Below are 27939 nucleotides of genomic sequence, written 5' to 3'. Positions count from 1 at the left end.
TAGAGACAGTGCTGAGGCGTGTCTGTTGGAGGAGGTATAGTTTGGCCAGATCCATGCTGCACTTACCTAGGAGCCATCCGCCGGTGATCTCCCCTCGGTCAAACCTGCGAAAAATGCCCGAGTGCTGCAATATGTAGGCGTCATGGGTGGAACCTGGATATCAGGCACTCACGTCTAGAATCTCCCCCTGGGCGTCACACACCACTTGCATATTCATGGAGTGGAATGCTTTCCTGTTCCTATAGGTAGCCTCTCGTGCCCGGGGGGGTCTGAGTGCGACATGTGTGCAGTCAATGGCACCTATGGCCGAGGGGAAGCGAGCTATGGCGTAGAAGTCAATCATGTTGTTCTGCAGGGCCTGGGGGAGGGGGGGGGAGGTGATGTACTCAGGGGTGTGGGTAAAGAAGGCATCAAGGAACTGGGTGAGGCAGTTAGAAATGGAAGGCTGAGTGAGACCCGTGTTCACAGCTAGGACAGACTGGAAACTCCCAGTGGCCAGAAAAGAGAGAGAAGCAGTGATCTTTAGGTGCACAGGGATGGGGTTGTTCCTACGGGTTCCGGCCTGCAGGAGGGGTTGGAGCTGGTCACAAAGGTACTGAATGGCAGCTCTATCAAACCGGAACCTAGTGAGGCACTGCAGGTCAGTGAGGTCTAGGAAAGTGGTACAGGGCCTGAACACTCTGGGGCGTGCGTACCTCCTGCGGTGCCTCCCCTCTTCCTCCAACATGCAAGCCACTTGTGCATTTAGTGCCTCCATTTCCCCACACTACAGGTGCAATACACCAGTGAAAGATAGCAGGAACAAACAGAAGCTGCCACTCACTCTCACACCACCCACAAACACCCACTACAATCTCTCCTGCCACACCCTCTAGCCACTCACTCTCCAAGCAGCAAACGACAGTCTTCACACACAGCTGCAGCACTACACAGGACAAACACAAAAACAGAGTTTACAAACAGATAAGGTTTTGAATTATGAACTTGGACACACTGAAGGGAGAGAGAGAGGGGATGGGGGAGATAGAGGAAGGAGTAGGTGTGTCTGGGTTTGGGAAGGGGTTAAAGGTGAAAAGGTAAACCACAAATGAACAGACACGGACAAAGGTAACAGGTACTCAACAAACTCTCAGCTTTCTCTGCAAACACCAGTTCAACTCTCCCAACAACGATTTCGCCACTCTCCAACTCCACACAATCGCTAATGGGTCTATAGACAATTTCCCCCTTACTCTGGTCGCTTTTATTTGTGGTCTAACTAGTGCTGCCTCTGTCGCCGGCCATGCGAACCTATTACGCTAGCCATTATACGTTGCAGGCGGCCATCTCGTTACGCCGCCCCTAACACGCCCTGTGTGGTCCCGGCCATAGATGGCCGGCTTTACGTTGACGCCGGCGTTACGACCCGCAATCGATTATTGGATTTAGCCGGCCATCTCTAGCGGAGCCCGCTATGGGCCTTTTTTGTCACTTTTTCGCCGGCTATCTGTTTCAAAAATAAGCTGGATAGTAACATAGTAAATGACGGCAGATAAAGACCTGTACAGTCCATCCAGTCTGCCCAACAAGATAAACTAATTTTACATGGTATGTGATACTTTATATGTGTACCTGAGTTTGATTTGTCCTTGCCTTTCTCAGGGCATAGACCGTAGAAGTCTGCCCAGTGCTGTTCTTGTAGTAAGTTCTGAAGCTAACATCGAAGCCCCTTAAAATTTACACTCCAGTCCATCCCTATCTATTCAGTCACGATCAGGGCGTAGACCGTAGAAGTCTGCCCAGCTCCCGTTTTGTTTCCAATTACCGGCGTCGCCACCCAATCTCCGCTAAGGTTCCACAGAACCATTCCTTCTAAACAGGATTCCTTTGTGTTTATCCCACACATGTTTGAATTCCATTACCGTTTTCATCTCCACCACCTCCCGCAGGAGGGCATTCCACATATCCACCACCCTGTCCGTGAAAAAATACTTCCTGACATTAGTCTGCCCCCCTTCAACTTCAATTCATGTCCTCTAGTTCTATCGCCTTCCCATCTCCAGAAAAGGTTTGTTTGTGGATTAATACCTTTCAAATATTTGAACGTCTGTATCATATCATCTCTGTTTCTCCTTTCCTCCAAGGTATACATGTTCAGGTCAGTAAGTCTCTCCTTGTACGGTTTGCAACGCAAATCCCATACCATTTTCGTAGCTTTTCTTTGCGCCACTTCCAGTCTTTTTACATCTTTAGCAAGATACGGCCTCCAAAACTGAACACAATACTCCAAGTGGGTCCTCACCAACGACTTGTAGAGGGGCATCAACACCTCCTTTCTTCTGCTGGTTATGCCCCTCTCTACGCAGCCTAGCATCCTTCTGGCCACGGCCGTCGCCTTGTCGCATTGTTTCTTCACCTTCAGATCCTCCGACACCAACACCCCAAGGATTCTCTCCTGAGTCGAGCTTACTAATCTCTTCCCTCCTATCCAATATCTCTCTTTTGGGTTTCCGTACCCCAAGTGCATCACTCTACACTTCTTGGCATTAAATTTTAACTAATAATAGCAAACTGTACAGTACTCCTGTTCAATATAAATTACAAAATCTTTATTAGTGAAGATAAATCAGTGCATTAAAAATTTTGGACTATACCAATGGTGTGGGTTTAATTAATCTGTCCCTGGAAGCCTCCCACTTGCCTGAGACACTTCATGGCTGCCTTTAAATTAAAGGTTTGACTATGTGTAGGATCACAGAGGATTTATGTAACTTTGCAATCTCCAGTGTCTCTCTGTGTGCTTTTTTATCACAGGGATAAGAACAGTGGTTTTACATTATTTGCAGTGAGGATTTTTTCCTCTCTTCGCCTGAGAACTTGTTGGATACAAAGATCAGCGAAATCTACTATTACCACTAAGAACTGGGTTTTGTAGGCCATTATTATCTATGACTAACTGACTGATCTTTATTGAGCCTGTGCTCTGATAATATATAGAGACTGAAGAAATTGCAATTCAGGGTTTATGTTTAATGCTTTCTGTGGGATTTGCATATGTGATCAGGGTATAAGTGTGGTGTGGATGGTAATGCGAGTGAGTTGCAGGGATATTATTTAGTAGTTTTTTAATGCACTGATTTATCTTCACTAATAAAGATTTTGTAATTTATATTGAACAGGAGTACTGTTGCTATTAATGTTTTAGGTACTTCCTATTGTATGCATATCCCCTGTTAGGACTAAGATTAAATTTTAACTGCCAGACCCTCGACCATTCTAACGTTCGGAGATCCCTTCTCATTGTTTCTACTCCCTCCAGGGTATCCACTGTATTGGCTATTTTCGTGTCATCTGCAAAAAGGCACACCTTTCCTTCCAACCCTTCAGCAATATCTCCCACAAATATGTTAAACAGAATAGGCCCCAGCACCGACCCCTGAGGAACGCCACTGCTCACCTTCCTTTCCTCCAAGCGGATTCCATTTACCACCACCCTCTGTCACCTGTCGGTCAACCATTTTCTTATCCAGGTCACCCTTTCGGTCCTAAGTTCAACCCTTTCAGCTTATTTACAAGTTTTCTGTGGGGGACCGTATCAAAGGCTTTGCTCAAGTCCAAGTAGATTACATCTAGCGCATGTCCCTCATCCAGGTCTTTGGTCACCCAGTCAAAAAAGTCAATAAGATTCGTTTGGCAGGATTTTCCTTTGGTAAAGCCATGTTGCCTCGGGTCTTGTAACCCGTTGGTTTCTAGAAAGTTAATTATCCTTTCTTTCAGCAGTGACTCCATTAATTTTCCTACCACCAACGTGAGACTTACCGGTCTGTAGTTTCCCATTTCTTCCCTGTCTCCTCTTTTGTGAAGAGGGACCACATCCGCTCGTCTCCAGTCTCGCGGAACCAGTGGCGTAGCCAGACAGCCAATTTTGGGTGGGCCTGAGCACAAAGTGGGTGGGCACAAAATTTTCTCTCTCCTCCAGCACTTCCCAATTCAAAATATAAATACTTTAGCAGATGAGGATGCTCAATCTCTGTCAGCTGAAGGCCTCCAGTAAAGATGGCCAGAACTCCTCTCCACCAAGCCCAGTAGGCAGCAGCAACTCCTCGAGCCACTGATGCCAGCACCCCATACATGCTTAGTTGTCAGTGGCTCCAAGATGCTGCCCCCATCTGCCAAGCTCAGTAGAAGAAGGCATCTCTGGCCAGCTTCAGAAGAGACCCCAGATAGTAGGGCTTGGGAATCCCCACTAGCTACAGCAAGTGTCAGGGCTGCCGTTAGTCATGCTGGTGACCAGGGCAGAAAATAAAGCCCCTCCCCCAATTCCCTCTCCTCTCCAATCTCCTCATCTGTCGTTAAAGTCACACTGACAGACCCTCACAAATTACAGAACAAGGGATCACAAATTAGAAATAAAAATATATAGACAAAATTGAACTGGGAGCCTCAGCATGTACTGCAACACTGGAGAAAAAAAAACCAAAACAAAAGCGCATTTCCTTTTCTACTTAACGAGAGAAAAAATATCCGCCAGAAGGCGGAGAACTCTAGACGCCCCACGCCCCACATGGTTATCCATGTTTAATGTATCCAATCCACACTGCTTTCTTACTTTGTGTAGACATGAGAATTCATTTGCATATTGTTATTTATTTATATGTACATCATTTTTATACAAGCACACCATTTTTTGTCTTTACATATTTTTAAATATGGAAGGTTTTATTTTATTTTTTGATGAATTTAAATGTTTTTTTTTCTTAAAAATTTAATCATCCGTTTAAATTCATATTCATTCTTAAATGCATCTAATTTGTTATTATACATACTTTTTTATATAATATTTAAATTATAAAATTAATTTTAAATATTTAAACGTATATATATGTTGACTACTTTTATATTGTTTTTATAATTTATGTATTCTAAATTTGATTATAGACTCCTGATGCAGGCCTAACGGCCGAAACACGACGTTGTGTCGAGTCTTTATACCTCAATAAACATCTTTATTATTATATATCCTTTCAGTCTTTGGAATCCTTGGTCGTCCTCCCACTTTTATTTCATTTCTTTTCTACTTAACACAATAAAAAGACATCCGCTATGCACATTTCCCAAAGTTAACATATTCCATTTAAAAAAATTCAAAGTAAAATGATTTTCCTACCTTTATTGTCTGGACCATAGGCGCCGACTCCGTGGGTGCTGTGGGTGCTCAAGCACCCCCAATAATTTGCAGTGCCACGTGACGTCGTCGTGGGCATAAAGTCCCGCCCGCTCCCGCGGCGCTCCCTGCACCGTCCCGACGCGACTTCCTGCCCTGCTGCCCGCCTGTGCTGTCCGCCTACCTCGCCTCCTACCTCCTGGAGTCCGGATTGACTCACCGACGCCGTCGGAAACTTTCCATCTCTGGCTCTGCTCTGTTTCCGGTCCCGCATAGGCGGGGGATGATGCATGCTGCATTGCAAGCCTGCAACAGAGGCAGAGCAGAGCAAAGAGGAGCCGCCATCGCCGAAGTCTGCCCTGAACGTAGGCAGTGGTGGGCCAGTGAGTCTCGTTGGTCCTCCTGTCCGGTCCCGCGCAGCCGCTCCTCCAGACCAGTCCCTGCATGCTCGCCATGGCCCACCCTGCACACAGCTTCATTTTTCAACTTCCGGGCCCAGCAGTTTCCTGTCCGCGTAGGCGGGAATCGGGGAGAGCTCGGGAGCACCGAAGGCCCGAAGTGAAGAAGTGCTGTACTGCCGGTGCACGGGGGCAGGAGCAGAGGCTGTAGTGGCACACAGATCTGCAGGGGAGCACTGTCCAGGTAAAAAAAAAAAAAACTACAAAAACATTTTCTGAATTTCTGTAATATTTGGATTACTCTGAGGGGGGGTAGTGTTTGAGTGGGGGAGGGGAGAGGGTTGGGTTTTATCTGTATAATGCTGATGGGCTCTGCACAGCCCAGATTTAAAAAAAAAAGTTTTATAATTTCATGTTGGGCATCTGGATGGGGGGGTAGGCTCTGCAGCAGTGCCCAGGTAAAAAACAAAAAAGTTTTATGTTTCATGCTGATGTGTTTCTGGGTGGGGGATTGGGAAGGGAGGGCTGATGCCAAACTATGGGGGGTGGGTAGGGCAGAGCTATTTATTTATTTATTGCATTTGTATCCCACCTTATCCCACCTATTTGCAGCTCAAAGTGGCTTACATAGTATTAATAACATAGTTATTCCAGTGTATCAAGTATAGTTAGTATTGTGTAGAGATTAGTTAAGGGAAGGAAGAAGAAGGAAGGGGTTTATTAGGGTATTTATAGAAGGTGGGCTTTCATAATTGAATGGGTTGGTGAAGTGGGTTAGTGGGGCTGTAGGTTCTCATTGTAGGCCTTGTTGAAGAGATATGTCTTCAGAAATTTGCGAAAGATAGTTTTTTCGTCGATTGTTTTTAGGTCTGTGGGTAATGCATTCCATAACTGCGTGCTCATGTAGGAGAAGGTGGTGGCGTGCATCATCTTGTATTTTAGTCCTTTACAGCTGGGGAAGTGTAGGTTGAGAAATTTGCGAGATGATCTTGTAGCATTTCTAGGAGGTAGGTCCACGAGATTTAGCATGTAGGTTGGGGCGTCTGCGTGAATGATTTTGTGTACAATCCTGCAGATCTTGAATGCAATGCGTTCCTTAAGTGGGAGCCAGTGAAGTTTCTCTCTTAAGGGTTTTGCACTTTCGTATTTAGTTTATCCATATATGGCTATGGTCGCCAAATTCTGGGCCGTCTGGAGTTTTTTAATAGTCTGTTCTTTGCAGCCAGCGTATAGTGCGTCGCAGTAGTCCAGATGACTTATTACCATTGATTGTAACAAGGTACGGAAGATGTATCTCGGGAATAAAGGTTTTACTCTTTTGAGTTTCCACATGGAGTAGAACATCTTTTTCATAGTGTTTTTCACGTGGGCATCAAGAGTGAGGTTTCGATCAATGGTGACTCCAAGAATTTTCAAGTTTGTGAGACAGGAAGAGAACAGTATGGTGTGCTTATGGTGGAGAAGTTTTTTGTGTTATATTGTGAGGTAAGTACAAGACATTGTGTTTTAGCTGTAATGCATCTGCCCAGGTGTGCATTATTTGGAGGCTTTGGTTGATCTCGTTTGTGAACTTAGGACCTATCATCACAGCAGGCAGTCTCACTGTCTCCCACAGCTGATGATAAGAAATGCTGTGGCACTAGTTTTTACACTTGTACCATGCATCTACTTAGACAGTAGACTAATTTTTCACACCATTCATTTTCGATTTGGTATTTCTCCGTTGTTAATTGTTTTATTTGAATGTTGCAATAAAATATATTTAAAACAAAACAAAAGGTGAATGTAGTCTAAGACTATTTTTGGTGGTGGCAAGTAGAGGGGGAAAGAGAATATTTGGTTGCACCGAGGGGGGATGAGGGGGGAGGGAGCGGGGGGGGGGGGTGAGGGGGAATGCACCACCTGTAAAATTTCAGCACCCCCAATCATTTTGAAAAGTTGGCTCCTATGGTCTAGACATTTTATTTTTCCATCATGTTGGTTCCAATTTCTCTTTCCCGCTTTCCTGTCTGTCTTCTGCTAATTCTTCAAGCGGTTGTCCATTTGTCTTTTTTCTCCTGTCGTTTCATTTCCTCACTACACCTACCTAGCTCTTTCCTTTTTTTTTCTTTTCTGCCTCTGTACACTCAAATTTCATCCTCTTTCTAAATCTTTTCCTTCTTTTTACTTTTCATATATCTATCACATTTCCATCTCCTTTCACCCACTAGCTCTCCCATTCCCCATCTCTCTCCTCCTCAGCCTTCCATTCCCTTCCATCTTCGATCTACGCGCCATTACCATATTTCTACCCCCTGTGATCACTATTCTCTCTTTTTTTTTCCTTGCCATCTCCACTCCCTGGGCCTCTCCCCCATGCAGGGCCGGTCTTAGCAAGTGTGGGGCCCTATGCAGACCAATCTGATGGGTCCCCATCCTAGCCTCGCCCCCACCCTAGCTCCAGGGCTGGCCACCCCTCCCTCCGAGCTCCCGGGCCATCCCCAGGGCTCCCCAGCTCCCTCCCAGCTCCAAGGCCAGCTGGCCGGTCTCTCTCTCTCTCTCTCTCTCCCTCCTACCCACCAGCTCCAAGGCCCCCCTCCCTCCCCGCTCCAAGGCCTGTCTCGCTCTCTCCCTCCCTCCCTCCCAGCTCCAAGGCCCCTCACCCAGCTCCAAGGCCCAGCTCCCACCCACCAGATCCAAGGCCCCCCACCCAGCTCCCACCCAGCTCCAAGGCCTCCCTCCCTCCCCGCTCCAAGGCCTGTCTCTCTCACTCTCCCTCCCTCCCACCCACCAGCTCCAAGGCCCCCCACCCAGCTCCCTCCCACCCACCAGATCCAAGGCCCCCCACCCAGCTCTAAGGCCCAGCTCCTTCCCACCCACCAGATCCAAGGCCCCCCACCCAGCTGCAAGGCCCCCCTCCCTCTGAATTTTAAGTTACCTCGTCGTCGACGTCGGAGTGGCCGGCAGGTAGTAGCAGCAGCTGTGAAAAGTGTGTGAGCTGCTGGGCGGCACTTCGGGAGCCTTCCTTTCCCTCGCTCAGCTCTGGTCCCGCACTCAAAACTAGGGCGGGACCAGAGCTGAACGAGGGAAGGGAAAGGAAGGCTCCCCCAAAGCGCTGCCCAGCAGCTCGTACGCTTTTCACGGCTGCTGCTACCTGCCGGCCACTCCGACGTCATCAACGAGGTAACTTAAAATTCAGAGGGCGGGGGGACTGGAGCTTGGGCGGTCTGGAAGGGGCGACTTCAGGCGCGCCGCGCGGGGCCCCCTTGAGTGTGAGGCCCTATGCGGTCGCTTCGCCCTAAGACCGGCCCTGCCCCCATGCTTTACACCATTCCCAGTGTCTCCCTCCCTCCACCCTTCCAGCCCAGCATCTGTTCCCTCTTTCTACCCTCCTCATCCTCGTAGCCTATTTCCCTATCCCTTTTACCTCCCACCACCAGTATCTTCCTGTCCCATCTCTCTCCCCTCCCCCCTTGTCCAGCATTTTCCCCTTTCTCTTCCCTACCATCCATTGTCTATCTTCTCTCCCTGGATTCATCTTCCCTCTTTCTCCTCTCCCCCGCTTGTGCATCTCTCCTTTTCTCTCCTCTTTTTTTTTTGTTACATTTGTACCCCACGCTTTCCCACTCATGGCAGGCTCAATGCAGCTTACATGGGGCAATGGAGGGTTAAGTGACTTGCCCAGAGTCACAAGGAGCTGCCTGTGCCTGAAGCGGGAATTGAACTCAGTTCCTCAGGACCAAAGTCCACCACCCTAACCACTAGGCCATTCCTCCACTCACTCTTCTTCACCTTCATGTCCAACTTTTCTCCCTCTCCCTGCCTTGAGCCCCTGGTTTAACATCTCTCTCTACCCCCCCCCCCCCCATCTCTCCATCCTTCCTTTCCCTCACCTCAATGCCATGTTCAACATTTCCCCTCTCATCTCTCCCTCCCTTCCACTTCCATGTCCAACACGTTTTTTTTCTCTCATGCCCGTGCCCTCCCTCTCCCCATCCCACCCATATCCAACAATTCTCCCTCTCTTTCCGCTTGCAGCATCTCTCCGTCCCTCCCCCACCTAGCTCTAACCTGTCTCACTCCGACCCCCCCCCCCCCCCCCACACACACACACACATACACAAACCAACCACCCGCCAGCATGCTGCAGGTTTTTTTCCCTCCCTTTCCCCAGCCACCACTCACTGACATGCTGGCTGCAGGCCTTCATTCCCCTCCCTCCCCTTCGGGCAGCGCTGCAGTCTAACTGTACAGCAAAGCTGCACAGCACTGGGTCCGTCCTGCCGCTACGCTGCTGCCCTCCGTTGTCATCATCTTTGTCTGGCAGAGTTGTTTCTAGTTCTTCTGCTGCTTATCTGCAGCGGATCCGCACACTACCAGGGCTGTATGCTGCTACGACTGCTTCCTTCTGGCCGGCCTCACCTCTGATACTCTTTCTGAAGCGGTGGGGCCAGCGCAGAGGACGCAGTCGCAGCAGCAGACAGCCCTTGCGGCGCGTGGATCCGCTGCAGATAAGCAGCAGAAGAACTAACAACTCTGCCAGACAAAGATGATGACAACGGAGGGGAGGGCAGCAGTGTAGCGGCAGGACAGACCCGGTGCCGTGCAGCTTTGCTGTACAGTTAGACTGCGGCGCTGCCCAAAGGGGAGGGAGGGCCCGAGGGAAAGAAGGCCTGTAGCGTGCACCGTTGCTGGGTGGGCCTAAGCCCAAAGTGGGTGGGCCCAGGCCCACCCGTGGCTACGCCCCCGCGCGGAACCTCTCCCGTCTCTAAAGATCTATTAAATAAATCTTTAAGAGGTCCCGCCAAGACCTCTCTGAGCTCCTTCAGTGTCCTGGGATGTATCCCATCTGACCCCATAGCTTTGTTCACCTTCAGATTCTCCAGCTGTTTATAAACTCTTTCTTCTGTAAACAGCACAGTATCCACTCCATTTCCAGACGTTCCCTCGGCAGCCAGCCATGGTCCTTCTCCAGGATTTTCCTCCGTGAACACCGAAGAGAAATAATTGTTTAGCACGTTCGCTTTATCTTCATCACTCTCCACATAGCCATTCTCATTATCTTTCAGTCTCGCCATTCCATTCCTATCTCTTCTTCTTTCTCCAATATATCTGAAAAAAGTCTTGTCACCTCTCGTTGCGTTCTTTTGTATTTCTTGAAGAAAGCCTCTTTTGCGCTTATTTTTTCATCTACTTGTTTGGAGAACCATAAAGGCTTCCTGCTTCTCTTGTTTTTGTTTACTTTCCTCACAAAAAGATCAGTCGCCATATTTAGAGCAGCCTTTAGCTTGGACCACAGTTTTTCCACTTCTCCTACTCCTTTCCATGCCAACAGCTTCTTCTTCAGGTATTCCCCCATTTTATCAAAATCAGTATGTCTGAAATCCAGTACTTTGAGTTTTGTGCGTCCTGCTAATTATAGCGCTTTAAGGTATAAAAACATCACATAAACAATAAAGTTAAAAAAAAAGGTTTATTTTAACTGTCCTCCCTTGGACAGAGGCTGTATAAGAACATTATACAGGAAGCAAAAATACTACATCAGTTGCAGACATACAGGATAGGTCAAGTTTTGCTTGCTTACATTTGAGTATCACTCTTTTTATATACATTTTACACAATGGTTGGCCTTGTGTATGTCAAAGCTAATCTATAAATTTCTTTTGCAAATGTCAGCAGATTCCGTTCCCATGCTTTTTCTGCTAATTTCCAACCGCCCCCTCCACCACCCTGCTTATCTTTGTTCTCTTTTACTGCCTCACATGCTTCCTCTGAGTTATAGGCATCTGGCATATGTCTAAAAATACTTCACTACAGTTCCTTGCATTTCTTTATCTTTACTTCTGCACATACATTATATACAAATCCTCCCTTGAACCTTGCCACAAGGTTCACCATAGGCTTGACCAGGTTATAGTTGGACACACTGTTAGCTAGTGAACACTATGTATAACATGCGCTCATCCCGCCCCCTCCTCCACCCTGCTTATCTTTGTTCTCTTTTACTGCCTCACATGCTTCCTCTGAGTTATAGGCATCTGGCATATGTCTAAAAACACTTCACTACAGTTCCTTGCATTTCTTTATCTTTACTTCTGCACATACATTATATACAGTCCGCACTCCACCTTCGCCCTTATGTCAAACCATACGGTGTGATGATCACTATTACATAGGTTGGCACCCACCCGGATATCGGAAACACTACCTCCATTAGTGAGCACTAGATCCAGCATTGACCCTTCCCTCGTTGGTTCTGTCACCATTTGTCTGAGCAAGGCACTTTGACAGGCATTCACAATCTCCCTACTTCTTTCCGATTCCGCAGGGATGTTCCAGTCCACGTCGGACAATTTGAAATCTCCAAACAGTAGCACCTCCCCTTTCATACCAATCTTTTGAATATCTTCTATCAGATACTTGTCTAACTTCTCTGTTCTCTCTCACATACAGAGCCACTCCTCCACCTCTTCGGCCCTCTCTATCCTTCCTAAAAAGATTATAGCCTGGTACGGTCACATCCCATTCATGAGAATCGTTGAACCACGTCTCCGTAATAGCAACAATATCCAAGTTTTCTTCAAACATCAGGGTTTGCAAGTCTTGAACCTTTTACTTAGACTATGAGCATTTGTGCACATAGCTTTCCATGTGCTTAGTGAGTTTGAGTGTTCTAATACATCAGTATTAGAACTCTTAGTCTCTTCTCTGATTATACTCGGTATTTGCCTGGTACTCCTGGTAGCTGAGGATCCTGGAAGGCATTTTACTTTGTTGGGCCCCTTGAACTGTGTTACAAAGTTAATGCCTCTGATATTGGAATCGCCTAGCAGCAACATTTTTCAGGTTTGAGCTTCTTTATCAGTGCTTTGGGGATGTCTTTCATCTTGAGCTACCTTCATTGGTTCTGATTTTGCCTTGGTTCATTACATTGCTCTAATGCAGCAAAATAATTATGTATGGGCAACAATTATGAGGGTGGATTCTTTGGTGTCACATGTCGTAATCTGCCTGAGCCTTTTGTAACCCACATATTCCAGTGTTCTTTTATTCTTTGAAGCAGTGGTGGTAATTTGGTATGATTCTGTGTAGTGATGGAAGGTGCTTTAATTGCATCGAATTCCTCCTTAAGTTTGCTAGCAAGCTGGAGACAGATGGGGCAAGACCTACACTGAATAAAAGTCATCTTGATTGTTTGGAATGGATATGAACAGATGTACTATGATAGGGTTAATAATCTGCAAAATTACTTGTATGTGACTGAGGATTATTGTTAACTAGTAAAAAAGGCCCGTTTCTGAGAGCAATGAAACGGGCGCTAGCAAGGTGTTCCTCGGAGTGTGTGTGTTTACAGAGTGTGTGTGAGAGTGAGTGTGTGATAGAGAGAGTTGAATGTGTGAGAGTGTGTGACAGTGTGTGTGTGTGTGATAGAGAGAGAGTTGAATGTGTGAGTGTGTGTGACAAAGTGTGTGTGTGTGTGTGTGATAGAGAGATTGATATTATTACTTGATAAATTGTTTCTGTTTTTGTAAAAGCAATAAAATTGTTGGACATTCACCCTGCCTTTCAAAACTGGTAATATAAAAATGCTGTAGTCCACTCAGAGTCAGTGCTCCGTGCAGCTGTAGGATGTAGAAGGGAAAGTGGCCGTGCTTCAAGGGCGATTGTGAAACTTAACGGGGAGAAGTTTGCCGAAGGGAGAGGGGGCTTCGTCTTCAGTTTCATTTTCTGTGTGTTTACCTTTCCGAAGATCGGCTGAGAAGTGGAGCTGGCTAACGCTTCATATTTTTTTGAACTTGCTGTGTGCAGGTTTAGAGAACACAGAGATGCACAGGACGGGTAGGCTCACCTGGTGTAACGTGGACTGGTTAGGAAAGGGATACGCCGAAGACCTCCAGGTTAAAACAGCTGACGTAGGACGGAGGGAGGGGGGAGCGGCGGTGATCTGTGCTGGAGGGTTGAGTAGCGGGTGGGGCGATGGGATTCGCTGAGTGTCATAGCCCCGCCCTTGACGTCATCACGTTGTGACGCGAGGGCGGGGCAGACAGTCATGGGGAAAAATTCCGATCTACACCACCATGCAAGCGGAAGTTGCAGCTTCATTAGAACGTTGGAGTTGCGAATTATGTGCGGAAGGGGCGTGGCTGAGGGCGGGTCTATGAGTGACAGTGAGTGGTGCATGATTGACAGTGAGTGGTGCTGACAGCCTCAACAGTGCAGGGCTTCAGTGTTTCCCTGCTGAAACAGGTGGGAAATCAGGAGACGAAAGGCAAATTTTGGTTCCAAACAAGGCAACTTTATTGCTAGCAAGTGAACAGCACCGAGTAGCCTCGGGACACTGTGTGTCATAAATCATCTGACGCTTACATTTATACTTCCCTACTGGGCCTGCGCATTTGGCCCCTTACACGTCATACCTGTCATGCGCAGTAAACATTTGTAGTTCTTACAGTACAAAATTGTAGTCCCAGTACGTACACACGTCATAACACTGAAATGATACTGGCAAGAAAAACGAAACTTAGCAGCTTATTCTGTACACACACAATGCTCCTTTCTAGCACAGAAGATAAGGTGCGGCTCAGGAATGCAGGGGGGTGTCAGCACCCTCCAAGGTCGCCTATTCAGATGGCGTTGCTACGTGCAAGCTGGTCTTGTATAGGCCTTGCAAACTACTGTTACAAGCTATATATCTAATAGCCCTGCATTCTGTCTGTACATTAGTAAACAGCAAACTTGTCTTGTTAGTAAACAGTAAAACTGGATAAGGCACAAATGTCCAGTGCAGTAATAAGGTGTGGCCAAACAGCCAAAAGCAGAGGTAGAGTGCATAAGTAAAAGTCCATCAGTAGGCACAAAACATGAGGTTGTCCTGTTGCTCAGTAGTATTCAGGTAGTACCGGCGTTCCACTCCTTCATTCCCCCCTTTTGATACTTGAACATCCATTCTGGTGGAGAGTATCACCTCCATGAACCCTGAAAAGGAAAGAAAGGACAAGGATAGTTAGCGAGGGAGGCAGCAAGCGAGCCCTAAGCCCTTGCGCAGCCGGTGGTTGCTTCGCCGGGGTTGAGACGGAGGGCCCCTAGTGGAATCCCCCCCCCTTTGTAGCCGGTCTTTTGCTGGCACAAGGGTGATGGCCCATTGAGTGAATCAGGGGGTTCAAAGTGCACATCAGCCACAAGGTGCTTCATCGTCAGCTTCATCAGACTGGGGAATGGGGGAGTACATCTGGAGAGCCATAAGTTGGGCAGCAGCACGGCGGTCAGCGATGCTTTCCATGGTGGAGCGGAGACACCTGAAAACTAAGGGGAGAGACAAAGGTATTATTAGGCAAGACAGCAAGAACAGGCCACCCATGACGAGGAGGCCTTGCAGGCTCCCGGAGGTTGGGAGCCAGCTGGTGAGGGAGGAAGTCCAATCCCACGCACTGTTCCAGGTCTGGACGGGGACGTGGGCTAGTTTGACCATCCGGTCAGTTATCTCCCTGATGACATGGCTCTGGTCATCAATCTGTAAGCAGCAATTACTGAGGTTAAACTTGCCACACACCCCGCCCTCCTGGGCTAAGAGGTAGTCAAGAGCCAAGCGATTTTGGTAGACGGCGGTAATGAGCTTAGTGTTCTGTCGAGCTAGGATATTGAGGGCCAGGGCAGAATCGTTAGTGAGGATTTCGAGTACGGCCTGTAGGCGAATAATGCGATTTAGCATGTAGATAGGGGTGCGGTACCCGTATGTACCATCTTCAGCCCATGTGGCCGGTCCATAGTAGTGAATGATACGTTCAGGCGGCCACTCGTTGTCCTTCCAGTCACCAATCTGGACTTTGGGCTTGATGATTGGGAAAGACCGTTTTCGTCGGGTAGGGTTATCAGGCCCCTTTTCCACGTATAGGGGGATACCCAAAGTTTCGCCGACTTGTATGGGCAGAAGGAAAAAACTAGGTCGGACCGTGCCCAAGAGGCAGGTACCGTACCAGCGGGTCGGGAGTTGCTCATAGGCCCTGCGTCCGCAGATATAGTAGTAGCCCGCCGGGGCTACCCACTTGAGGGAGGCGTTCCCTCCGTATGTCCATGTCGTGTTCAAGGTGGGTTCTGTCCAGATAGGCTCCGGGGCGGGCAGGTTATCCGTTTGCCACCAGGTCGTCCGGCTGCCATTATACTGAAGAACCCCCGTACAAGCAGAGTCTCCCACTGGTACAGAGTAACGCTTCGATGGCGCTCGACTAGCGCAGAGGGTACCTATGATATTTGTTCTCAGGGCCCATTCGTATGGCTTCGGCCGTTGGGGAAAGGTAATGTTAGTGGTGTTGAGTGCATCCCATGTGTGTTGTCGGATCTCTCTCGCTTCCCAGGGCCATTGTTCACCCATGTCGGTGCCTCCACAGACGAAACAGTTGGCAATTCCGAGGGAGAGGGCGATGTTTTCAGCCAAATTGAGGAACATATTTCGGGCTTCTGGGGAAATGGGGAATTTAGTCTCGGTCTGCTCAGCACGAGCAATTTCATCAAATACGTCTTGGTAGCCGACAACAGTAGTCTGGTAGTGCGTAGGAGGCTTCGTTTCGAGACTCTGATATATGGTAATATATGTCAACGGATCCATTCCTCCGCCGTCAATGCCGAGGCCCCACGTTCCTCTCCAGGGCATGTCGTGTCCTCGGATGGGCCAGTCTAGGGACACATAGTTACCAGAACCTCGACGAAATTCGCCCAGGCCGGCGCATCCGGCATATCCTCCTCCCGTATAAGCACATACTCGGTCCCAGCCCGAGGCTCGAGTGTCGCCGGCGCATGGGAGCCACACCCACGGGGAGCAGCATCTCATGTCTGGACTGAAGGGGCAGACATACTTGTGGTCCTTAACGTATGCCTCTCGCCAACTCTGGCTACCACACTTGCGAGACCAAGGGTGCTTGTCCATGGCGGCACAGACGTCGAAGGTGAGGGTTGCTACAGTTTGGATGCCACCGACAAGGATACGAGTAGAATTAATGTAATACAGAATGCCATCTCCCTCGACTCCCGGAGGTCCGGCCACATACGCAGGGAGTCCTACGCTGAGGGTGACATTGTAGTATCTTGGTTTGGTAGGGCTGTGGCAGATAGTGAGATTTCCTTGGAGGCATCTGTGGAACTGTTGGAGGCCATTCGGAGTGATGAGGGCACAAGTCGGGAGAAACTGGCAATCGCCTTCCGGGGGCTGCGTCTGGTGAATGAGGGTAGTGACTAGGTGATATCCTCCCTCTATACGGTGGCGCACGAGGCGCAAACATTCAGTGCAATTCAGGCTCAAGGGGTAATAGCTCGGGACTGAGCAAAGGAGGAGTAGTAGGCTCAGCATCATATATGCGGTGGAAGGTATCCGAGCCTTTGCAGCAAGAAGATGATAAGGCCCACGATTATGGCTGCGATAAAGAGAGAGCCAAAAACGCAGTGGGTCCAGAAACTGAGTTCCTGTTGCTGGGCAGGCATGAATCTGGTGGTCACGTCTTTCTTAGAGTCAGCCGTAATGGAGCGTCAGGATGTTGGTGCGCAGTCCAACGCTTCAGGGAGCTGCTAGTGGGAGCAGCAGGCTTCAATCGGGTCCAATGTATCCACACTGGGCTTCCTGCAATTTTAACAGCGGTGGAGGTCGTTAGGAGAACAAGGGAGGGCCCCTTCCATTTTGGCTTTAGGCAGTCAGATTCATCCCACTCTTTTACCCAGACCTCGTCTCCCACCCTGAACCTGTGCGTAGGATTGGTGAGGACCAAGGGAGCTACTCTTTCAGTGTACTGCTGGATGTCTTGCACTACCTGGTGTAAGGCTCTCATCTGTTTCACTAAGGAACTCTCACCCTGTATCTGCAAGGAGTCGGGAAAAGAGGGTAGTGGTGGTGGCCTAGCATACATCATCTCGTAGGGAGTAAGGCCGGTAGCCTTGGGGGTACACCTAAGATGCAGCAAGGCCAGTGGAAGCAGGTCGGGCCATTTGGCTTTTGCTTCTTGGCATAGCTTGGCTAGCTGGTTCTTCAGGGATCGGTTAGCCCTCTCCACTACTCCACTGCTTTGGGGTCTCCAGGCACAATGCAACTTCCAGTCGAGACCCAGCCTTGTACTGAGTTGTTGTGTTACTTCACTAGCGAAGGCGGGGCCGTTGTCAGAGTTTATTTGCTTGGGGAGGCCGTATCTGGGTAGGATTTGATGAAGCAGTAGGGAGGTAACTTCTTTAGCCATTTCCGTTCTAGTAGGCTGGGCTTCAATCCATCCGGTGTAGGTACACACGGCGACGAGGATAGCTTTGTAGCCGCGCGCCGGGGGCATGTGTGTGAAGTCAATCTGGCACACGTGGAAAGGGCTGGTGCCTCGGAGAACATGTCCTGGCATAGGGCCGGGCCCCGTTCGAGGGTTGTTCCGGGCACAAGTCGCGCATCGGCTGGAAGCGTTTTTGGTCCACAGGGATAGTTTGTTGATGTAGTAGGTCTTCTCAAGTAAGCGCCCCAGGGCGTCCCTTCCCAGGTGGGTGCGGTCGTGAGCCTCCTTGGCCACCGTCCAGGCCAAGGCTTCGGGTATCCATATGCGCCCATCCTGTAGTATCCACCAGCCATTGCGTGACTGTAGACCCTCTTGTTGGGCCCATTCCGTTTCTTGGGGGGTGTAAATAGGGGTCTCCGTAGGGAGCTGGACGACGAGTACGGGGTCAGGAGGGTGAGAGGAGTAGGGGAGCTGACTTGCCCTTTTTGCAGCGTCGTCTGCCCGCTGATTTCCCCGGGCGATAGGGTCCGTTCTTCCAGTGTGGGCCCTGCAGTGCATCACAGCCACCTTCTTCGGCTTCCATACCGACTCGAGTAATTGGCAGATCTCAGCGGCATTTGCAAGTCCTTTCCCTTCTGCTGTCAAAAATCCCCTCTCCTTGTACAAGGCTCCGTGCACCTGGAGGGTGAGGAAAGCGTATTTGGAGTCGGTGTAAATGTTAACAACTTTTCCTTCAGCCCACAGGAGGGCTCTGGTGAGGGCGATTAGCTCCGCTTTCTGGGCTGATGTTCCGGGTGTCAGAGCCATAGCCTCGATCACATGGTCCTCAGATACCACCGCATAGCCAGCTCTTCGAATTCCCTCTATCACCTGGCTGCTTCCATCGGTAAAAGGGTGATGCCCCCTTGCCAGGGTTGATCCTTCAGGTCAGGTCTGCTCGAGTGCACAGTGGCCATTACCTCTTCACAGTCGTGGAGTGGTGGTTCAGGGGCCGGAAGGAGGGTAGCAGGATTGAGGTTGGTCGTGTCCAGGATCCGCACCTCCGGATTTTCGCACAGGAGGGCTTGGTATTTGACCAATCGGGAGTTGGTCATCCATCTGGGTCCGTGGCTCTCGAGTAGGCCGCGGATGGTGTGGGGTGTGGTCACAAAAAGTGTTTGGCCGAACGTGAGTTTATTGGCCTCGTGTATCAGGAGACAAGCAGCCGCAATGCTTCGTAGGCAGCCCGGCCATCCTCGTGCCACGTTGTCCATGCTCTTGGAGAGGTATGCTACAGGGCGTTGCCAGGTACCGACCAGTTGGGTAAGGACTCCAAGTGCCAATCCCTTCTTTTCGTCGATGAACAAGTAGAACGGCTTAGTCACATCTGGCAGTCCGAGCGCTGGTGGGGCCACAAGGGCCTCCTTGAGGTCCTGAAGGGCTTTCAGTTCGTGTTTCTCCCACTGGAGATTTTGGCCCTCGAGTTCAGGTCCTTTCAGTTTGGCGTACAAACTGTGGGTCAGGATGGCAAAATTGATAATCCAAATGCGGCAATATCCAGCGGCTCCGAGGAGTGCCCGTAGTTCCTTCTTATTTGCAGGAGTGGGTTGGTTGCGGATGGCTTGGGTTCGGGGGATACCGAGCCTTCGGGTTCCTTCTCGGAGGCGAAACCCCAGATACTCGACTTCGATCTCGCATATCTGCGCCTTCTTGCGACTGGCCCGGTACCCCTGGGCTTCCAGGGTCTTCAAGAGGTAGAGTGTAGCTTCAGCACATTCGGTGTACGTTTCACGGGCCACCAACAGGTCATCCACGTATTGGACGACCGGCCCATACTCGTCCTGATACGTCTTCAGGTCCTGGGCGAGTTGGTCGCCGAAGAGGGTAGGCGAGTTCTTGAACCCCTGGGGAAGACGGGTCCATGTATATTGCTGCTTGGTTCCCGTCTGCAAGTCTTCCCACGTGAAGGCAAACAACTTTTGGCTGTCGACAGCAAGAGGGATGGAAAAGAAGGCGTCCTTCAAATCAATGACACTGTACCACTTGGTCTGAGATGGCACTTGGGCTAGGATGGAGTATGGATTTGGTACGAGGGCAACTATGTCGGCTACCTGGTTGTTGACTTTCCTCAGGTCCTGGACGGGTCTGTACTCGGATGTTCCTGGTTTCTTAACGGGCAACAATGGGGTGTTCCATGCGGATCTGATTGGTTTAAGGACTCCCTGTTGAAGGAGTTTCTGTAGATGTGTATGCATACTATGCCGGGCTGCATAGGGGATGTGGTATTGTCCTTGGTTGACAACTTGAGCATTTGGTTTGAGCTCAATCCAGATGGGGATAGCGTTAACGGCCAGTCCGCCGGGGTTCAATTCTGCCCATACATCAGGCACTTCATCCATTATGGCTCGCCTCTGCTGGGCGAAAGGGGTGTTCTGGTCGTAACGGCAGTCGCCGGGTCCTACAGTTGGGGGAACGTGTAGTCTCCATTCTTCTCTTACTGGACAGATAAGTGTCACTGGCCGATCTTCAAAGCGAGCTTCCACTTCACCCGTAGTCTTGAACTTCAAGGTGGCCTGGAGCTTACAGAGTAGGTCTCGACCAATCAAGGGGACCGGGCATCCAGGGATGTGTATGAACTGATGGGACACCATCGTCCCTCCGATCTGGACTTGGCGCTCTTTGAGGAGGGGGGCCGCAAGGGATTTCCCGGAGGCTCCCACAATTGGTATAGTTTCTTTCGTGGCTGGGGCTATGGCAGTGGTGATAACAGATCGCTGGGCCCCCGTGTCTAGTAAGGCCTTCATAGATTCTGTCCCCACCCGAATTTCCACCAGAGGGTCAGTGGGGACTCTGCCCTCCCGGTTTCTTCATGCTGTGCTGTCTCGGGTAGCGTCCACAGCCATCTGCCATTCCCTCCGGTCATCCCGTCCTCTCTCTCTTCGGCCCCTTCCACGGCCTCGCCTAGGGGCCCCCGTGCGGTCGCCGGTCTCCTCCTCTCTCTGCCGGTCCCATGATTCCTCTTCTCTCGGGTTGTCCCGTATCTCCTCTGGACAATCAGCCCACCAGTGTCCTTCTTGTCGGCAATTTGCACACTGGTTACGCCCTATGGGGGACCGCGTTCCTCTTGTTCTCCTGCCCCTCCCCTTTGGTCTAGACCTCATTCGTTCTTCCAGCACCGTGGCCAACACATCTGCCTTCTCCCGCATCCGTCTGGTCGATTCCTTCCGGGCCTCCACCTTCTCCTCCTGGTCGCGATATCCGAATACGCGATCAGCTATAGCTTTCAGTTGGCTTAGGCTCATCCCTTCGAACCCCTCCGTTCTCTGTAGCTTTCTTCGTATATCCGGTGCTGACTGGCTAACAAAACTCATAACCACGGTTGGGAGGTTCTTAGGGTCCTCGGGATTTATCGGGCTGTGCCTCCTAAATGCTTCCATAAGTCGTTCAAGGAAGTCCCCTGGACTCTCGTCCTTTTGTTGGACTACACTGTGGATTTTTCCCATGTTGGTAACCTTCTGCTTCCCCTTCTTTAAGGCGGCCAGGTACGCCTGTTGGTATCGGCGGATAAAGGTTTGGCCTTCGGCGGTTCGGTAATCCCACGTGGGGGCAGCGATGGGTGCCTCCGTTTCTAGTAGGTTCTGTAAATTGGCATGGGCCGGATTCGCATCCCGGATGGCTTGCTCCATATTTTGTTGTAAAAGGCGGCGTTCTTCAGAGGTCAGGATGTGGGCGCTCAACTGCCTAAGGTCGGCCCAAGTTGGATTGTAGCTGTATATAATGCCTTCCACCAGCTCTATCAGCTGCTCGGGTTTCTGGTCGTAGGACGGCCCATGGAATTTCCAGTTATACAAATCGGCACTTGAGAAGGGAACGTGGCTATAAACTGTTGATTCGATGGGCTGGCCCCCCCCTTCCGCCGGGTTAGGGGTATAGGTGGTGGACTGTCGAACTGGGAATAAGTGGGAGGTTCCCCCTTTTCGGTTGGATGGAAGGGCCTGGGCCTGTTGCGGACTCGATTGGGGGAACCGAGTAATGTTCTTCACAACCCGTTTACTCTTCCGTGTGGTTGCGAGGCCAGGTGACTCAGGTGAGGCTGGGCGGGACGTCTCCCCGGCATCCGACTCTGACCCGGAAGTCTCGGCGTCAGCGGGGCCTTCTGCTAGGCCCGTAAGGTCAGGGTACATAGGAGCATAGGGCGGCGGCGCAATGTCGTCTTCGTATGCCTCCGCCGTAGCAAGTATCGGGGCTTTTGGAGGCTTCTTCTCGGCCGAACCCTGAACTTTCCCTGCGGTTTTCTTTGGGGGTTTTTTTCTAGAAAGTGTGTTGGTGGTACTGGGCGTAGTTCCTGCCTTGACTCTGGTAGCAGGGGGCGTGGTCTCAGTGGCTTCAGTGCTAGGGGCGGTAGGCCGTATGGGGGCGGTCCCTGCGGCCTTCGGGACGGCAGCGGTTGCCGAGCTTTGGAGAGCGAAGGCATGGGTCGGCAGGGTTCTAAGTTTGGTTTTCCGGCCTTTTCTCTGCTTTACCAACATAAGGGCGGCCTTTTCTACCTTCCGTTGGGCCCAAGCCGGCGGATCCCGGACTACATCCAACCACGCTTCTATGTATGGAATGTCCTCGGGACAGCCGGGGTTTCCCTCAATTATAACAATATTCATGACCGCCGCCACTTTTTCATACTCGAATGACCCTTCCGGGGGCCATCCAGCAATTCCTAGCCCTGGCCACATAAATTGACATCTCTGTATCATCCCGGCCCTGCTACATTTATCTAGGTCGAACACTTCGCTAAAGTGTTCCGCCATTAAATCTAACGGTGAAGACTCACCCCCGCTCATCCTAACCTGAGTGCCAAAGGACAGGTGACGGACAAAGGGGGAAAGGGGAGGTGGAGGAGTAAGGGGTCTCGTTCCACCAGACACAGAAGGGTCAACACTCGGCCTGACCAGGACGCGGTCGCCCGGCCTGGAACTGCAAGCCCACTCACACACTTTCATACGCCACAAGAAACCCCCCCGTTCGTTCGCCGCTCGGTTTCGTCGCCGGAGCCTAGTGAGTTTCGGGACCTAGTCGGATACCAATAGTCCGTATTAGTCACTGGCTAAAAGAGGGTGATCACGCCTCTTCTTCGGTCCTTACTGGGCCGGTCACTACGTAGAGTATACTCGCCTGTCCGCCGGGGTCGCAGGCCGCGCCGTCGTGCGCTTCTCCCTGAAATGGAAAAAGGTGCCTTGTCGGAACCACACAGCCCCCTCTACAGTCAGGCGGAGTGGATCGGCCCTCCTCCGGGAGATGGACGCTGAAATCAGCGGTGGCCACTCACCACCTCCTCGGGTGGGAATCGATGACCCGATCCGACTGCAGTGGGGGAGGGGAATAATATAATCCGATTCCCCTTTCTACTTCTGTCCCATCTGGGGTGCCAATGAAACAGGTGGGAAATCAGGAGACGAAAGGCAAATTTTGGTTCCAAACAAGGCAACTTTATTGCTAGCAAGTGAACAGCACCGAGTAGCCTCGGGACACTGTGTGTCATAAATCATCTGACGCTTACATTTATACTTCCCTACTGGGCCTGCGCATTTGGCCCCTTACACGTCATACCTGTCATGCGCAGTAAACATTTGTAGTTCTTACAGTACAAAATTGTAGTCCCAGTACGTACACACGTCATAACACTGAAATGATACTGGCAAGAAAAACGAAACTTAGCAGCTTATTCTGTACACACACAATGCTCCTTTCTAGCACAGAAGATAAGGTGCGGCTCAGGAATGCAGGGGGGTGTCAGCACCCTCCAAGGTCGCCTATTCAGATGGCGTTGCTACGTGCAAGCTGGTCTTGTATAGGCCTTGCAAACTACTGTTACAAGCTATATATCTAATAGCCCTGCATTCTGTCTGTACATTAGTAAACAGCAAACTTGTCTTGTTAGTAAACAGTAAAACTGGATAAGGCACAAATGTCCAGTGCAGTAATAAGGTGTGGCCAAACAGCCAAAAGCAGAGGTAGAGTGCATAAGTAAAAGTCCATCAGTAGGCACAAAACATGAGGTTGTCCTGTTGCTCAGTAGTATTCAGGTAGTACCGGCGTTCCACTCCTTCACTGCCACAAAGTGAGCTTCAGAATGTTTGAGGTGAGAATTATTTATATAGATGATTATTGGGCTGTCTGTATATATTCCCAATAAATATTGCAGTTTCTTTAATCACAAAAATGATAAAGGAAATGGGATGACTTTCCTATGAGGAAAGGCTAGGGCTCTGCAGCTTGGAGAAGAGACAGCTGAGGGAAGATATGATAGAGGTCTATAAAATGCTGAGTGGAATGGAACAGGTAGATGTACATTGCTTTTTTACTCTTTCCAAAAATACATGGACTAGGGGCACACCATGAAACTACTAAGTAGTAAATTTAGAGCAACTTGGAGAAAATATATCTTCACTCAATGTGTAATTAAACTCTGGAATTCATTGCCAGAGAATGTGGTAAAAGCAGTTAGCAGGGTTTAAAAAAGGTTTGGACACATTTCCAAAAGTCCATAAACAGTGGTAGCCCTACAATTTATGGAGGGCACAATTTATGGAGCGGCATCTTTTCCCCCCTTCCTTCCTCAACTTCCTCCCCAGCCTACCTTCTTCTTTTGTTTTTTTAAAAATCGGCAGTGGCAAAAATCTCCATACTTTGTCCTGCCGCTGGCACCAGCGTCTCCTCTTTACTGCAGGCTGCATTTCTGACGTAACCTCCTGTTTCCTTGCAGGCAGGCTGTAATATAGAGGAGACACCGGTGGCAGGGCAGCGTATGGGGATCGCTGCCGACTTTTGACAACAAAAAAGGGAGGGGGTTGAGGAAGAAAAGGGGATAGATTTGGACTTGGGGGGGAGGGGTGATGCCTGGGGAGCCGGGGTTGCATATCATCCGTGCATATCAGATTGCCTTGGGCTGCCCCTGTCCATAAACCTTTATTAAGATGGTCTTGAGAAACTCCACTGCTTATTCCTGGGATAAGCAGCTTAAAATGTGTTTTACTGTTTTGGTAATCCTGCCAAGTCCTTGTGACCTGGATTTGGTACTGTTGGAAACAAAGATACTGGGCTTGATGGACCTTTGATCTGTCCCAGTATGGTAATGGAAGCTTGGGAGAAGCAGAGAGAATCCTTAGCCACGACAAAATGGATGGGAAGTCAGAGATGAATAGGAAGCAATTTGGATAAGCTAGATAGGCCTAGTAGTCCCTATTTGTTGTCTTACTCTTTTCTTGCATTCTGTTTCTATCATCACGACAAGCATAATTTAAACATATTCAGCTAATATTGCAAACATTAGACAGCTATAAGCAGTATAGGACTCAAAAAGAAAACAAGCCTGAGAATAAGGCTAGAAAATGGAAACAAGAAGATAGTGTAAAGAATTTAGCCAATTATAGGTACTGACACTGAAACTTTGTGATTTGTCACTGCCATATGATACAGCAGCTGCCTTAGGCTTGAATGTTACAACATATATTGAGAAGGATTTTCTAAATCACATTCTGGTTTCTGCAGAGTTACCAGAGGCCATTGACACGCTCATTGCTGATGCACAAGAGCCATGTGTCCCCCATGAAGACCAGCCCAGCCAAGAGGTTCCTACGGCACCATTAGAACACATGGATGGAAGGAAGTCAGAGTGTGTTGTGTGCATGGAACGAGAGGTAATCAGTTTTTAGATGATTTAATAATAATTTTTTGTAATCTTCCAAATTAGTTGGCACTTAAGACTTCTTTCATTGTAATTTTGATGGGGACTGCTGAACTGGGACACCCTAAGCATTTTTCATTGCTATTTGACTCACCTTAAGAATGTCCATCTGGAAATATACCTCCTATATCAAAGCAGTGGCCCTCTAGCTGAGGGACATAGCAAAGAGGTGTACTTTATCAACCTGTAAGGGTCACTGTTTGTGTAAATTCTTGGCTTTCCAACGACAAGCAGGATAAACAATATTCTTACTGTTGAATGACATCAATGATGGAGCCCAGCACAGACACGCTCCCCAGTGTTCTTTTCTAGAAGCATTTGATCATGCATTTGTGCATCTTCCACCTGCTGTTATCGCTCAAGACCGGGTCAGTTTTCATTTTCCCGCTGTGTCAGTGTCTCCCCTCAGCTCGTGTCTCTTTTTTTTTCTGTGACAGTCTGCCATTTCTTATTTTCTCCTCTCTCATTTTGTAAGTGTCACACAGGGCCAGAACCCTCCCCATTCATTTTCTTAGGTTTAATGCATTTTTTTTCTTTATTTTTTCCAGCTCACCAGGCCTACTTAGGCCTTGAGCTGCACGATCATGGTTCCATTTTCACAGCCGAGTTGTTTGATTTCACCTTGGCTATATTTCTTAAACTCACAGTCACTTACACACACTCCATAATTGGTGCCTGCAGTGCCTTTGGCCCAATCATAATCCCTCTTTTTGCAAACTCTCTTCACAGATAGAATAACATAGCATAACACAGAGTCTTATATACCGCCATTACCCAATAGATTAGTTCAACGTGATTTACAAGAACTAAAGAGACTAGTACAACAACTAGGAATTACAAAAAAATGAAATTGCAGTATAACAAATGTTTAACAAAAATATTTACAAAAAAGGAATGTTTTCAATTTATATGAAGTTTCATATAATCCAATACTTGTCATACAGCAAATGGAAGAGAATTCTATTCCAATGCAGCTTGATAAGGAATAATCAAAGAATGCATTGTTTTAATTTTAACCTTGGAGATAGTAGGAAAACTCAGCATTAGATGATTCTGTTGACATCAATTTTTATTCCCAACCAAGTAGTGGAAGCATATAATCAGGTGAATGATCCTAAAAACAAATATTAATAGCTTAAATTATAAACGAGCTCATACAGGCAGCCGATGGAATTTGCACAAAAGGGGGGTAACCAAAGATCACCATGCGGCAGTGTTCTACAATGTTTGCATTTTTTTTACTAAGGTATTGGAACTTCCCATATGTTCAAGATTACAATAATCCTGCTGCAGCATAATCACTATTCTAAGCTGGTCAGGAAAAAAATATTTCCACACCCAAGATAACATCCTCATTAAAAAAAAATGTTTGTCTATCCCATCAGCTACACATGGAGCCTCTTCAAGTTCATGACTTTTCGGGTATTATCGGGACATGATTTCACAATACCTGGGAGCCCTGGTAGACGCTGTCTCCTCAGGCACCTAGTATGTTACTGAATATGTGGGCAGCACAGCTTCCTTGTATGGGGTTTTCCAGATGTGGAGTTTTCAGTCATGGTGACAGGAGGGGGCAGGAAGGGTCAGATATTGAAAAGTTTAATCAGTTTTTTTGTTGCTATTGCTGTTCTGCCTCTTCTTGGATATCTGTCTGTATCATGTTGCGCAGGTTTTTTCAGTAAAAATGATGGTACAGGAGCCAACAAGAGAAGGAAAAATTCTATACCTAGTCCTTATTGGAGCACATGATCTGGTGCGGGAGGTGATGGGGCGTGATAACAGTGATCATAATATGATCAGATTTGATATTTGTTATGATCTGGCGAAAGTGAGCCCTTGTGCCCCGACTGAGCACGGCAGAGATGGAGTGACATCGCACTTGGTCAGGCAGCAAGACAACCCCTAGCTTCACCTGGGAAGCGACCACCGTTCACCGGGAGTTGAGCTCCCAGCTACAGGTGGCCACCAGGACTTCTGGAACCGGCGGGGTTGCACAGCCGCTGACCAGGCTGGCCGGGAACAGACACAGTCCAGAACCAGTACTCTGGCAGGCAAAGAATAGTCAAAGTCAGTCCAGGGTCAAGGCAGGCAGCAAACAAGCGAAATCCAAGAAACTAGCCAAAGTCCGGTACACAGGAAATCAGGAACAGACGCTAGCTGGCGAACAGCACTCCGACAGCAACTCCTCAGAACAATTGAGGCCGAAGCAATGAAGGCCTGGAGGCAGTGCTTTAAATAGTGAAGGAATCAGGCCAAAGCATGTGCAGCTGAAACAAGATGGTTGCCCCCATCAGCAGAGAAACCTAACACCCAAATATGGAGTTCCTTCCTGTTCTCGTTATACAAGATGGCTGCCCCCTCCTGAGCTAGTCAAGATGGCTGCTGCTTTGCTCCAAGCCGGATGACGGCTGCCGGACTAGGAAACCGAAACATGGCTGATTCCCCTGAGTCAACCAAGATGGCCGTGGT

General features: G+C 49.0%; 1 protein-coding gene across 2 annotated transcripts in view; it reads left to right on the top strand.

Moving 5' to 3' along the window:
* LRSAM1 (leucine rich repeat and sterile alpha motif containing 1) overlaps positions 1-27939 on the top strand; it is a 1377704-nt gene that overhangs the window by 1282534 nt on the left and 67231 nt on the right. For both annotated transcript variants that reach the window (XM_030206572.1, XM_030206573.1), the window contains exon 24: positions 25275-25423. In XM_030206572.1, the coding sequence (XP_030062432.1) occupies positions 25275-25423 (149 nt within the window). The remainder of the gene's footprint in view (positions 1-25274; positions 25424-27939) is intronic.

The sequence above is a fragment of the Microcaecilia unicolor genome, chromosome 6, assembly GCF_901765095.1.
Source record: "Microcaecilia unicolor chromosome 6, aMicUni1.1, whole genome shotgun sequence".
In the NCBI taxonomy this organism is placed as follows: domain Eukaryota; kingdom Metazoa; phylum Chordata; class Amphibia; order Gymnophiona; family Siphonopidae; genus Microcaecilia; species Microcaecilia unicolor.
Note: the sequence above shows the minus strand (reverse complement) of the source record. Positions and strands in the feature narration are given on the sequence as shown.